The sequence below is a fragment of the Schistocerca cancellata genome, chromosome 8 (assembly GCF_023864275.1).
Source record: "Schistocerca cancellata isolate TAMUIC-IGC-003103 chromosome 8, iqSchCanc2.1, whole genome shotgun sequence".
NCBI classification, from domain to species: Eukaryota; Metazoa; Arthropoda; class Insecta; order Orthoptera; family Acrididae; genus Schistocerca; species Schistocerca cancellata.
The window spans coordinates 480,070,200-480,085,526 of record NC_064633.1 but is presented as its reverse complement, the minus strand read 5'-3'; the positions used below and the strand labels follow the sequence as shown (position 1 = coordinate 480,085,526).

The following is a 15,327-nucleotide window of genomic DNA, read 5'->3' as shown; positions in this document are numbered from 1 at the left end:
GCCGATTTCCTTCCCCATCCTTCCCTCACCCGAGCTTGCGCTCCGTCTCTAATGACCTCGTTGTCGACGGGACGTTAAACACTAATCTCCTCCTCCTCTAATTATGAGAAATTTCAAACATTTGTCTCTGACATTATCCCAATGTTCTTCTCAAGGTCACCACAATATGCCCACTCTCAAGAAGCATATTGAGTCAGCATTCCACATCCATTTCCACAAGTGGAACTTCAACATTTGGACCACTAACACAGCTCTAGAAAATTTCCAGCCTTTAAAAAGCAGCCTTACTGAAATTCAGTGTCTGTCTAATGAAGATTGAACCATTGCAAAGGTAACAGCAGTTTTGTAATTACAATAATTCCAAAATTTGGTTAGAGCTTTTACAGAAGATTGATGCATCATTTTCAAAATTGGAGTGTTTAACGGGAGTTAGAACGGGGAAAATTTTTAATTTTCAGAATAAAATGATATATATATATATATATATATATCATTTATAAACTCACATGGGAAATATTTTATTTGATTTTTTGAAATATAAACTACACCGGTTAAAAACATTAGAAGTTTTACGTGCATTACTTCAAGATCTAATGAAATCAGTAATTTTTTATATAGAAGGCTATCGGTTGCTGTGCTACAAAGGTTAAATTATGTATTTGTGTTGGTAGCACTGTCAGAAACAGTATCGTATCATTTCATATTATGAATACACATTGCATGTCCAAGTGCTTACATTTTCCCGAGGAAATGCGACAAATACATTGGTAAATGTCTCAAAAAGTAAAGAATGACACCAAAATGAAGTGTTTTTAAGAAATGTGGTTGTCATGGTAATAGATTTTTGAGTAAAGGCGTACATTGTGTTCAACAAGTGGCGTGTGAAGTTACAGACAATGAAATACAGGCAAACTCTTCAGTATCTAGAGAAACACCCATTAGTACTTCGGAGATTAAAATAAAATGTGATACACAGTTTTCTCAAAACGAAAGTGATGTAAATGGTAGGTTAGGTTATATTCTGATAGATTTACACATCCTAACAAGGATGTTAGATGAATGAGTGTGTTGTAAAATATGTGGAGGGCCAAAGTTTACATGAAGACAGTGAGGTATCAAATGGACTAGCCAGGAAACTTATAATTAATTGTGCCAGTTGTAAATATACTAATTCATTTTGGAATGCTGATAAGTGTAAAGATAATTAATTTGAATCAAATGTTAGTTGGTTTTATGAATTGAGAGCTATTGGCAAAGGACACACTGCAGCAGAAACAATGCGTGCCGTGATGAATATGCCACGCCCACATTGTCAAATCAACAAGTATGCAGGATTTATTGGAGTTGCTGTGGAACCTGTTGCATGTTAGTCAATGAAGGGTGCTGCAAATGAAGCTGTTGGAATAAATGATGGTATGACTGATGACTGCATGGTCAGACTCAAAATCCCAATGAGTCGTTCAATAATCTTATATGGACCGCCTACCAAAAAATATTTTTGTTGGAATGAAGACACCGAAGTGGGGGGGGGGGGGGGGTCAGTGGTGCTGAGATTGCTTTTAATGATGGTAACATTGGCACAGTGAAAGTGCTACAGCGTATGGGAATTAATCCTGGAGCAAATTGCATCAGAGAACTTGAACAGGTGGACAAGGTTCGCATTGATAAAGCAGAGTATGCAGCACAGTTGGCTACTAAGAAGTCCAGAAACAAGAAAAAACTTGGAAAAAGATCAAGAGGATGATATACAGTATGGCACAGGGTGCTTCTGAGTGACTAAAAATAAACAGTTAAGCATATATTAAGTGAGTTACAGTGTTTTGAAACTTTAGAACCCGTTCCCAAAAATTTACATTTTCTGTTGCATTTTTCCCTAATTCTCAGAAACTACTTCGAGTATTCAAATTTTCAGGGAGTAATAACATACATATCCTCAATCTACTGAACTAAAAGAAGAACATAATGTTATGTATAATTAAAATTATTTAGGATAACATACAAAAAAGTACACAAAATTTTAACCGTGTAATTAAAAAATTGTATTTCCGAAATCAGTGGCTGAAATGCAATTATTAATTATTCCAGTTCAGCAGACTCAGAAGGTACAGTTTAATGTCCTGTAAAAGTTTCATGTCAATGGCTACAGTGGTTTCTGAATTAAAGGGAACCCAAGTCACTAAATTTAACATTGTCGGGATAGTGCATTCCAACTCTCCTTAAAGTTAATTTATATATATAAAGGCAATGTCCTGACTGAGTGAATGACTCATCAACGCCCAGCCCAAACTGATAAGGACAGAAACTTGAAATTTGGAGAATATGTGGATCTTACATTGTAGGCATTTTTAAAAAAATGAATTTTCAAAATTCCAACCATTAGGGGGTGAAATAGGGGATGAAGAGTTTTTTTGAAAAATGTCATTATTAAGGCAATTTTGAAGCTAGGCCTATGAAAATTGGTATTTGGTTTCTCAGTGAAAAATAAAAAAATGTGTGTTCCAGTGTTTTCAGAAATTTAACCCTATGGGGGTTAAACAGTGGGTGAAAGCTCTTTCTGAAAATGTATTATTATTAAAGAACTACTGAAGTATTTTGAAAGCCACATCTATGAACACTGGTCACTGACCTCTCACTTACAAATACAAAAATATGTGTTTCAGTGTTTTTTGGACACTGAACCCCTAAGGGGGTGAAATAGGGGAAGAGATTTTTTTATCAAAATATTTTATTATGAAAGCATTTTTAGCTGAATCTATGAAAATTTAAATTTGGAGTCTAAGTTAGAAATAAAAGATACATGTTGAACAGTTGGGGGTTGTACATTTCCTTGTACAAATGAAAACAAGAATGGATTTCCTTTTTAAATGAATAGATCAAGCTTGCATTGTAACAATTTAGGTACAGTAAGGAAAAGAATGCCTGATTTTGTTCTGTTAGGGTTTTATCAATTTTCTCAATAAGCTTTCTTTTACACGTTTTTGTTTCCTTTTACACATCCTTAAACCACAGGGTAAAAATTTTCTGGATCAGTTCCACCACTGGTTTCAAGTATGAGCTGCCACTGCCTGCAGCAATGGTTCAACACTGGAGCACTGTAATAGGTGTGGTGCTATCTATGTCATAAACTAACAGCTTGCATGGTAACACACAAACTTCCCTTGTCCAAAAACTACAAATGTCCCAGACTGCTGAAGTGAAAGCTGTCATTGATTTGATGAGTGGCTGAATGTATTGTTGCCAATTAACAATTTACCCTCAATGAAGTATCAGTTCATCCTTGTTCACAACAGCAGCCATATACAAGTTCAATCCTACAGTGGACCACAATCCAGCAAGTCTGCATAGTTAGACAGCACAACAGAAAAATGTCAAATATAGTGGTCTCAAATGCCACTAGATATAAAATGTTGACTATATATACTGAAGAGAAACATGAACAGCAACAGCCATATCAGGCTCAAAGCACTGCCTCTACTTTACACAACTTTAAAGGTCATATTACAAAGGGCACTTTTAATCATCTACAGCAAAAATATACCTTCCACTCCCAGGTGGTTCATATCTCATAAATACATCTTTGTAGAGTTTGCTGAACAGTAAGAGCATGGACCATGAACATAAGAAGTAAAAGGCAGAAGTGTGTACTGTCATCCCCCACAGAGCAGCATGTCCAAGTGATGAACAACGAAAGTCTCCCTCAAATTGCCTTAAAGGGTTGATGTTCTTTGTGTGTATGCCTTACCCTCTAGTTACAGAATGCAGGTTACTTTGAGCAATTGAAAAAGTAATTAAGAAATAGAACTTACTTTCTAGTGGCATAGTACATATTGTATAGGTAAGTGCATTTGGGTACCAGTCATACAGCTTACAGATGTTAGCGAGTCTGTAGGCTAAGACAAAAATGTCAGTAACAGTGGACTAAACTTACATCAGCAGTTACCATTAAAAAAGATAGTGAATTAGTTCAGTTTAAGCTATTATCCTAACACTTCCTGGCCCCATTTGGAAAGAAAAAGGCACGTATTCCCCAAAGATGATAGATAGCAATGCTGCTCTGGTCTACATGTTCACTTAACCATGTCCCCACAAAATGGGTCTGAAATGTGTTCAATTGGCAACTTGTTTGTCACAGACCTCCAGAAAAAGTTTTTAATTCTCTGCAGATCTTAATACAAACCGTGTGAAGAGAGGTTCTCCAGAAGCATATTGAAAGACACTTTGGCTCAATGTCGTGGCAATGAAAGACTGATTGTATCATGAAAGCAGAGATCATACGCATTCTATTATTCCTACAATACAACAGAAGGAAAGTTGCTACTCACCATATAGCAGAGAAGCTGAGTCGCAATAGGTACAAAAAGAAGATTCATACAATTATAGCTTTCGGCCATTAAGGCCTTTGTCAGTAGTACACACACACACACACACACACACACACACACACACACACACACACACACACACGCAACTTGCACACACGTCTGTAGTCTCAGAGAGCTGAAACCACACTGCCTCTCTGAGACTGCAGACGTGTGTGCAAGTTGCGTTTGCGTGAATGTGTGTGTGTGCGCGTGTGTGCGTATGTGTGTCTACTGCTGACAAAGGCCTTAATGGCCAAAAGCTATAATTGTGTGAATCTTTTTGTTGTGCCTATTGTGACTCAGCATCTCCGCCATATTGTGAGTAGCAACTTTCCTTCTGTGGTATTACATTCCATCCTGGATTTTCCATTGTTTGATTCTATTATTCCTACATTTTTGTGCTGTTTTGTATGTAATATACTATTTAATATAATGGGCAATCACAAAGTTTCCCTTTGGTAGCCTTGCTATAACATATATGCAATCAGCGCAACTCCAATGTGGATATATAAACACCGACATGTGGGGCAGCGAGTGGAACTATTTTCAAGGTCACCCGCCTTGCGCAACAAGATGGCAGCTAGAAAACACAGCCATGCGTGAAGTCCCACCCACTGCTGTTCATGCCTTCCTGACATGCATGCGGTAAATGTGAAAATGTGAACTATGGTGACATTATTACCAAATGCAAGCAAACAGAACCAAAATGCTGTCATTCTTTTCATGGCTACAGCAGGACAAACAGTGGCAGACATCCACTGGAGAGTGGAAAATGTATGTGCAGCACATATGTCGAAAACCACCATTGTGGAATGGTGCGACAAGGAGTGCTGCTGCTTCATTGTAAAGCTTGTCCCCATATAGCAAATGTCACAAAACAGAAGATGCGCGAACTCCAGCGGGAGACACTCGAGCAGCCGCACTATTGTCAGATCTTCCCCCATGCAGTTATCACTCCTTCCGTCCCTTAAAAAAGGTTTTGCAGCATCAACAACCCCCATCAGATGAGGATGTGCAGCAGCACAGGGCATGGTGCTTCGCCAAACGTGTATTTTCAACCTGGTGCATCGGCAGGATGATTGCCTCAATGCTCACAGCAATTATGCCTGATTAACACACCGATTTGGGATTGTACAACTTTCAAACAGAAACTTTTTGATCGCCTCTTATATTAAGTCACATGTATGACACATCACTGTTTGCAATTTTCACAAACTTTAGTGTAACAAAGTAACTGATAGCCTCATAATTTAGTATAAATCGTGAAAAGCACACAACAGATCTTTAAACAGACATTCTCATGTTAGAAACTTGTTACATTAGTAGTGGCGGAATATGGCACAAAACTGAAGCTGATAAAGCACAAAAATCTGCCACGAACTAAGTAAATGTTGCCAGCTCACACTAATGTACATTTCTAGAAATCGGTAGATTGAAGATAAGCAGTTACAAGAACAAAATTTCAGTTATTACTTGCATGCACAATGATGTAGTTCAAGCACAAAATTCAATATCAGTAGCAAAGGTGTGCAGAAATTTGGGTAGGCATGGCCACAAGTAGCAATGTTATTCGCAAAAAGCTGTTCCTCAAAGATTTTAGCATTAAATTACCTGGAGTATGATTTTCCAGAAGAAGCCAAAGGTGAGAATGTCACTTCAAAAAGCTGATCCATTCCTTCAATATTTGTTACAAAATAAAGAAATTTCTGCTTAAATATCTCAACTGTATGAAGAAGAACTGCATTATAATCAGCTTTTCCATGAGCTATAAGATTCAACTGTTCTTCTACAGCAGATCGCATTGTGGGCAAAACCAGCTCCGGATCAATCTAATAAAATGGCAAAAATACAGATAGCTTCAAATATCATACTGTGCTTCAGTTTTGTAATCAAATTTAAAGGCTTCAAAAATAAAAATGCATTCAGCCAACAACAATGGAATACAAACAAATAATATAAAACTGTTAAACACATAATGTTAAATTCAACATCACATATTGGAGTCCATACAGCCAAAATGAGATGAGACTCCAGTTTAAATCAAACACCACACTTCTCTCTTTTCTGATACATGCTGCAAAATGCATAGACTGCTTTCACAGAATCAATATACCTAAATCACATTCAACAGAATTAATGTTCAGTAAAACACATCACACTGAGAAATCAGCAATATTAGAACAATATCTGTTGACTTGCAGCACCTCTCTGCCAAATTTCAAGATGTACATCAAAGTTATTTTAATTTAACAAAACAACAGTCTTTCAGATTTTGATCCCAGATGATAGAAGTTTGAGTTCATGAATCTCTGTTTCCAGTGAGTATTAAATGAGTACACAGTGTCGTTAAATGGCAGTGTACAAAAACAGCTCACAGGAATATCTTTATGGATACTTTAGATCCCCTCCTTTTCTATCCCGCTCTGCAGAAGTATAGTACCATTTATGACCATTCACTGCGGAACAAACATGTGGTTCCTGTGGTCAGTGAACAGATAATCAGAGTGAATAACTGGCTGGGAGCCAGGTCTAGAGAGTAGGAAAAGCTGTTGGAAGTGTGCACAACCAGTCCTCGTAGCAATCTGAATCAGAAAACACAAACATAGACAATGTTGATAACTCTACCATCAATGGCACGTATTGAAGGGTTCAGAGAGTGGTTAGAACTTCTGGATAAGTGCAGCACTCTCGCTTCAGTGGATGGGCTCATGTAACAGGAGAGTGGCGGCATCCTCCACAGGAGCAAGCTGAGGGTGTGATATGAAGCTCGAGTATCTCTGACCTTTCCCACTCAATCAATCAATGCATATGATGACAACACTACTTTTTGACTGGAATTGAGAGAATTATTTAGTTAACAAGATCTTTTGATCATCCTGGCTGCTATGTAAGTCTTAGCTCATAAAGATATGACAATCTATTGAATTGAAATAATATATGACTTAATGACATGCAGTTTTCCTGATGACTGTCACTGGAATCTGTGTAGTTGCTTTAAATGAACTATTCATGCCATATTATTTCAGAAAAAGAGAAATATTTTAAAATGTAACATGAATTTAAGTGTTAAACAGTCTTATCTGAAAGTATTTGTCCAGAATGTAGCCATATATGAAAATAAAACGTTGATAATGAGTGGCATAGACAAGAAGAGAGTAGAAGTTTTTAATGTAATGCTATAGAAAAATGCTTAAGATTAGAAGGTAGATTGAATAATTATTGAAGAGGTACTGAATTGAATTTGGCAAAAGAATGTTATGGCACCATTTGACTCAAGTAAGGGATCAGTTGATAAAACACTTTCTAAGGCATCAAGGAACAGTGCATTCAGTTATTGATGAAAGAGGGGAGGGGGATAAAAAATGTAGAGGGAGAACAAGTTTTGACTACAGCAAGCAGGTACAAGTAGCTATAGATTACAATAAATATGCAGGAATGAATAGGGCTGCAGAGGATATACTGGCATGCAGAACTGAAATCAATCAAAGCCTTTGGACTGAAGACCTCTGCCACAACAATGTACTATACAAAGAAAATCAATCTTTGTCCTCTATTTGAATTATTACTCATGTTTTTTATGTTTGCCTTATTTGGCTTTACATTTGAAATGAAGCTTCATCTTGTTGAGCAGGTATAGGAAAATGGATCAGTTGTGAACAATGAATAAGAGTTTTGCCATTTGCACAAGGAATGAAAGGTAACCACAGAAAAATTTAAACTGAAATGTTCAGACAATATTTCAGACGTACTCCTGAATGCAATATCATATTTTTCCTAGTACTGTTTCCTGTTCATTAGGTAAAGGCAAACACGGTCAGGAGGTTGTGAGTAGTTTGTTAATTGTTTTGATAGCACTCATGCAAAAAAATCAAAGGTAAAAAAAATGTTTGCACTATCTTGCATCAACATATGTGTGTGGGTTTAGATGCAGGGGAGGACAAAATTGAGGAATAAGCCTTATGAAACCTTAAACAGCAACTCTACTATGACAAGAAATCGAAATTGTAATCAAAATGGCAGTCTGTTCAAAAGTGAGCACTGTGAAATCAAAATCTGCTACTGAGTAATGTTTCATACCATATTGTGTTGATCCCGCTCCTATTCATTGAAACAAGCTCCCATCATCCTCAACATGCTGTCCGCAAGGTGGTTGTGATGTGGCTACCCAAGAGTGTTCCACTCTTCAATAGCAGCCCTCCTGAGGTAATTCACTATATCAGGAAGTATACTGTGAAGACTAATAAGTTTCAACTTGTCCCAAGCATCCTACATGGGTTCATGTCAGCAGGTGCTGTAGGTTGTTCTATTCAGTTGATTTCTTCCTCCTGGAGGAAGGAGTGCACAGTGTGCTCATGCTTTACCATCTTGAAACATTAATCCATTGCAAAAATGCTGACTGCAGGATACTGCACCAACATTTCACAGCCTTCTAATTACTGCCAATAACTGATGAGATGCATTCATGATACTGAACAAAAATATGACCGGCTCACCTCCCTGCTGAACCAGTGGGCCTGCAAAGCTGAAATACGCATCGATCCCTGGCCACCTCCACACTCTTGCACAACAGTCATCGGACATCAGACAAATCCTGCACTTGTCAGTGAAGAGGGTATCACTAATTCAAGTTCCATTTCAGGTGTTGTCTTGCCCACCTCCTTCATGCACCATGGTGTTGGGGCATTTTGTCTCTCATGGCAGTTGTTGAATTTGCAAATGACATCACTAAGCCATGCACTAATTCGACATGCAACTTTCCATGCTGACAACAGTTCTTGTCATAAAGTGACAATGCACATGTGGTCTAAGGTTGAATTGGCTTCTCAAGGCTTATAGGAAGATGAGCACTTTACACAGACTGCTTCGTACCATTCACAATTGAAGAGAGAATGCAACCCACTGAACTACTCTGAGAATGCAGGTTTGCTTTAATCTCAATAATGCAGGAGTCAGTACATAGTAATTTCCTGTGGTTAAAAGAATGTTGAGAAAGCGGTTATCGTTTTTAAACACACACACACACACACACACACACACACACACACACACACACACACACTTTATCTACATCAAATCACTCTACACTGAAATAAAGACAACATACATCTGAAAGACCAGTCAATGTATTTAATTATTTCCGAAAGTTTGAAAATAGGATTAACATCCACCCATCTATCAAACTTTTTTAATTAGGAGGAATAACACCATTTCAAATTTATTGAGGCTGTGGAGTCCAGCCAGAAGAAAATGATAGATGTACACTCAAGCTTTTTTTTAAAAAAAAAAAAAAGACCTGAACACTTTGAACAACTAGAGATATGATATTCATATTCATAGGACATGTACATTAGTATGCTCTGCAGAAATGATCAGCATTTGAACCATGTCAGAATGCGGGTGCAAGATCAACATCGATTCATGGTGCAACACCACCTACCGGTATAATGTACCTGCACCTCTCATTGTCGCCATAAACTGAAGGTAATGGATCAGTGTGACTTGAGCAGAGGCACAGGATGCCTCACAGACATAGCACAAACTGTACCTCCAAATCAGTGAGTTTCAAGGAGGGCGCATTATTGGCATGAGAGAATGTGATGCATCCATTCAAGAAATTGCTGCTTGTGTGGGATAAAGCCTTTTGGCAGTGCAACCGGTGTGAGCAGAATGGTTCACGGAAGCTCATAAAACACAACAAGATGGGTCAGGTCACACCACCCAGATAACCCTTTCCTCTGACCTCCCAAGGAGATCGAAACTGCAGGACAAATCTGCATCCTCCTCAGCTCTGGCATAACAAAGGAATAGTGTAACATTTTGTACACTATCAGGAGTGACAGTCTTCCACCATTTATTATGACATGGGTTACGTGCGTGTCATCAACTTCTCTGCCTACCACCGAGGGAGGTGGCACAGCGGTTAACACACTAAACTTCCATTCAGGAGGATGACTGTTCAAACCCACGTCTGACCGTCCTGATTTAGGTTTATCGTGATTTCTCTAAATTGTCTCAGGCAAATGCCAGGATGGTTCCTTTTAAAGGACACAGCCAACTTCCTTCCCCATCCTTCCCCAAATGATGCTGCTGTTTGGTCACCTCTCCCAAATAAACCAAACAACCTCTACCTAACTTTGACAAATGTGAAGAAACATGCTAGATCACAATGGTGTATGGAATGATGTCATTAGGGACAGGAATGGCATTAGATAGTGCTTTTGGATGAATCCAGGTTCTGTTTGTTTGAAAATGATGGCCGCATTTTGGCTTGCCGCAGACAGGGGCAGTGGCATCACAGTGACTGCATTCGCACAAGACCTACATCGCCAACTCAAGGTATTATGGTGTGGAGTGCTGGTACATCTCCAAATCACAGATGGTGCAAGCCCAGGGCATCCTTTCTTTACAACACCCCAGACGCCATTCTTCAGCAAGACAATGCATCACCAGACTTGTCGCCAATCAAAAATGTGTGGGATATGGTAATATGACAGGTGCCGTGCTGTGACGCAAAGCAAACCATCACACAAGAATTTTGGAACCAGCTGAATGCAGCATGAATAGCTATACCACAGGATGCCATTCATGCCTTATTCATTTCGATGCCATCATGCATGGAACAAATTATCAGGGCGCATGACGAACCCTCTACTTACTATGCAACAGGAAACATACTGAACTGAGGTGGCTGAAATGCTAATCATTTCTGCAGAACATACTAATAATGTACATGTCCTATCTCTAGTTGTTCAAGGTGTTCTATATTTTTCTCAACATGATGTACTTAATTCACATTCTCTGTTCAGTTGTCAGTGGTGTTATCCATAGCAATAAGTTATTTTTAATTAATAGTCAGTAAATTTTTATTTCTGTTTAAAAATAATGGAGCCTATATCTGCCTCATAAGCAAATACATTAACACGTTAGTACCACACTGGACATAGGTATTTGACTTGGTTTTACACAGTGGCATTAATTGTTTTTTTCTAAATAAACATATTATTTTGGTGTGACTTTGGTTCTTTATGCTCTAACTGTGTTACATAGATCTCCCACCTGACAGTGGACAGTGATTCCAGCTTCTGTGCAGACAAATGGGAGTTGCAAAGTATGATCCAGTCAATGTTAAGATCTGGTAATTATAGGTAACATTCATACAAGTACAGGGTGGTTCAAAAAAACATTTACAAACTGACATGGCACATCTGGCTTACAACAAGGATCAGTAATTACATAAGAACCGGGTGTCACAAATGCCATGATAGGGCACTATAGTCACAATACAGCTGGCATCATCGGACAGAAGAGGTTCTGAGAAGTTTGGAAGGTTGGAGACGAGGTACTGGCAGAACTGAAGCTGTGAGGACGGGTCGTGAGTAGTGCTTGCCTGTGAAAGGCAAAGGTCCCGAGTTCGAGTCTCGGTCTGCACACAGTTTTAATCTGTCAGGAAGTTTCATATCGGCGCACATCCGCTGCAGAGTGAAAATCTCATTCTGGCATCGGACACTGCTTAATTGGGCCATACATTCTCCGCATCAGATTTCAGAATGATGGAGCCCCTGCGCATTTCAGCAGAGAAATGAGGGTACATCTGCAAGCAAACTTTCCTGGCCACTGGATTGGTCACAATGGGCCAGTCGCATGGGCACCACAATCACACACTCTGTCTCCAATCGATTTTTTCCTGTGGGGGGTATCTGAAGGGCCTTGTGAATGAAACACCTGTTATATCACCGGATGACCTAATGGGCCAGAGTGTTGCAGCAGCAGCAGTATGTCTTTGAGATACACCAGGTATCTTTGAGAGGGTGTGCTGTTTAATGCAGTGTCGATGTCAGGTGCAACTCGATGTGTCTGCACAAAACTTTGAGTATCTCCTGTAGCGGGCATCAATTGGCAGCATGTGACTTAACAACTGCAATAACATTTAGTAGCCCCAATGGCCTTTGTGACCTCAGTTTCCTATATGACTACTGATCCATGCTGTATGCCCAATGTGGTGTGTCAGTCTGTAAACGTTTTTTTGAATCACCATGTATAGGGCTCAATCATGTGTTTAGAAGGAAGCTGTCCTTTGGATCGTAACAACACAAGTGATTCAAACTAACAACAAAATGAATATGAAGTTTCTTATGTTGAACAATTTCTGAACAATGTCGTGCTGTCCTTATATTAATTATCCACACATGTTTGTGCCTGTCATTCTCATTTCAACTGCTACACATATAATGTCCAATTAACACATTTTACTCACACCTAAAATTGAAACACATACACAGAAATAAACAATGAATTAAAAAAATTGTTTCAAAAGGAAGCTGCAAATAAAGAGTTTTGGTACTTATTTCAGGTTTTCTCTTTTTTAATGTAAACTGAGTGCAGTAGATCAGTAATAGATATACACACCTTCTGATATCCATGTACTAATACAATTCCAAGAGGTGTAGGGATAAGCCTGCGACCAGTTCCCAAAGATACATAATTACGCTGACAAATGTTGTTGATGTGGACAGGAATAGAGGCATCTGTGCCAATCCCATGTTTCTCCATCAGAGTAATTACTTCCGCTTCAGTCAAATAATCAGGTGGGCATGTTTGTCTCTCCACAATTTTTGCCTGAAAAAAAGAACAACAGGTTGCACTTAACTAAGAAATTTACAATAGTTAACATCTTTCTAACTCCTCATTTTATGTATTTTCTGTCACTGCTTGGTCACAACACTGATAATTAATATCTTCTCAGTGTACAAATTCCATTACTGTGACTAAATAAAAGGGTGGTTTGGTTGGTTCCTTACTATATTAATATATTTCATACATGACAACATTAAAACAAAGAAATTTTTCAGTATGGCGATAACTCTTAATGAAATTTACTCTCCAGATTTCTCCTCTGAACATGAAAATATTTCGTTGACGCCCACATACCTAGGGTGAAACAGTCATCGTAATAAGAGAAATCAGAGCTTGCACAGTAGATTAAAGTGTTCATTTTTCCGCGTGCTGTTTGAGAGTGGAACAGTAGAGAAATAGTGAGAAAGTGGTTCGACGAGACCTCCGCAAGGTACTTAAGTGTGAATTGCAGAGTTGTTATGTAAATGTGATGAAACAGTCCTGAACACACTTAAACAAACTTTTTTCATTATTTTTAGGTTTAGAACAACTTTTGGTGCAAAAGGTATGTGTTTTAAATAGTTTTTCATTTCACTTGCAATTCTGTGTGGAATAACATAAAAAATGTGACATCCTGGATCGTATAGAATATGCACAGTTCCATTGTGGCACCATGTAGAAAGGACCACAGAAAATTTAAAGTGGAATAAGGAACTATTAAAAACACAGATAATATGTGCACCCCAAGTAATAATAATAATAAAAAAAAAAAAAAAAAAAAAAAAAAAAAAAAAAAAAAAAAAAAAAACTGTATTACACATCATCGTCATCTTCTCTTCAGGTATTAGGCAAGAATTGCCTGTTAGGGTACCCATCTCTGTCACAGCCTTCCTCTGTCTATTCTCCCATAGTACTTAAAATTTCTTGCCTTTAAGGGAAGTCTCTCACTCTCCATCCTTTGTAGATGTTTGTTCCATTTTCTTCTGTAATCTCTAATTTTATCATTGAGGCTAAAGGTTTACAGTTCCTCTCTAATATCTTGATTTCTTAGCCTGTCTTCTCTTGTGCAACCCTTAACATCTCTAAGGAATTTCATTTCTTCTGCCTGAATCCGGCTTTCTTGCTTCTTGGATATCACCCATGTCTCACAAAAATGCTAAAAACTATGTCATTATGTACTTAATCTATAAATCTAGTAAGAAACAGAATATGTATTAGTAAATGAGAAACCCGGCACTGCCCGGGTATTTATTTATACCTGTGCCTGATATTTCATATATGTGGGATTTATTTTTGACTTATAATGTTTGTAATAGTCTGACTGAAGACATGAATGGAGAGCTTTTTTTCTTCATTAACAAGGGAGAGAGCCATGTAGAGTTGCCTGTGTGAGGAACAATTAACACTATGGTCCATGCCCACAAAATGCAGCATCTATCCTTGCACTTTAGTTATGGTCATGGCATAATATAAGCTCACTAGGAATTGTACATTTTTTGAGCAAAATGGTGAAGAGGTAGGAGGATGCAGGATTGGGGCTATAAAACCTCATTTGCCTGCACAACTTCCTGTTAAAACTTCATCAACTTCTATGATGTTACATTTGAGAGAAGTAACTGCAAATCTCTGAGAGTGAACGGTTCTGAAGATCAGACTTACATCACGCCTCGCTTTCTGAAGGAGTTTCAAAAGAGTAAGTTAAAGCCTGATTGCTCAAGCCACAGTAAATCCCATCTCACAATCTTCATTGGATTCTTGAGACCACACAGTTCTCAGCCTTTTAACTGTTCTGATGCATTCACAAAGATGTAACCATTTCCTAGGCATTTTTATTTGTAAACAAAACAAAATAAAAATGTAACAAGTAGGAAACGTAACAAGTAGGAACCCAAATCACACAGCCAAATTAGTAAGTTCATTTTTCCTGGCAAATAATGTAAATAAAACCTATCCAAAGAAGCAAATCAATGCTGTTAAGTTTTTAATACAAAAAGCAAAATCAGCAAATCCATAAATCCTAGCAGAGTAAATTAGCTGCTATTTTGAATTTTAAAGATAAGATTGTTCAGCTTAATTCTGTCACTGACATAAACTTCGGAAAATACACCTGTCAGTGAGTTTCAAAAACATTAAGAATGCCATGTATTGGTTCTTCAGTGTATTACACAGTGATGATTAAATATTTGAACTACCAAGCTAAGCACACAATTTTAGAAAAAAATGTAAATTTATGATTTTTAACATGTTTCAATTTTGATGAAACAAATTCTAGATTTTGCACTTTTACAGTTTTATTATTGGAGTAGATAAGCCACCAAAGATACATGAAATGCAACCAGCAATCAAACAAACA

The 15,327-nt window shown here is 38.0% G+C and overlaps 1 protein-coding gene across 1 annotated transcript in view; it reads right to left on the bottom strand.

The window, feature by feature from the left end:
• LOC126094889 (DNA topoisomerase 3-beta-1) overlaps window positions 1-15,327 on the bottom strand; it is a 127,599-nt gene that overhangs the window by 33,057 nt on the left and 79,215 nt on the right. The window contains exons 10-11 of the mRNA XM_049909526.1: window positions 12,768-12,977; window positions 5,973-6,190 (exon numbers count right to left, since the gene is read on the bottom strand). Coding sequence (XP_049765483.1) covers window positions 5,973-6,190; window positions 12,768-12,977 — 428 coding nt within the window. The remainder of the gene's footprint in view (window positions 1-5,972; window positions 6,191-12,767; window positions 12,978-15,327) is intronic.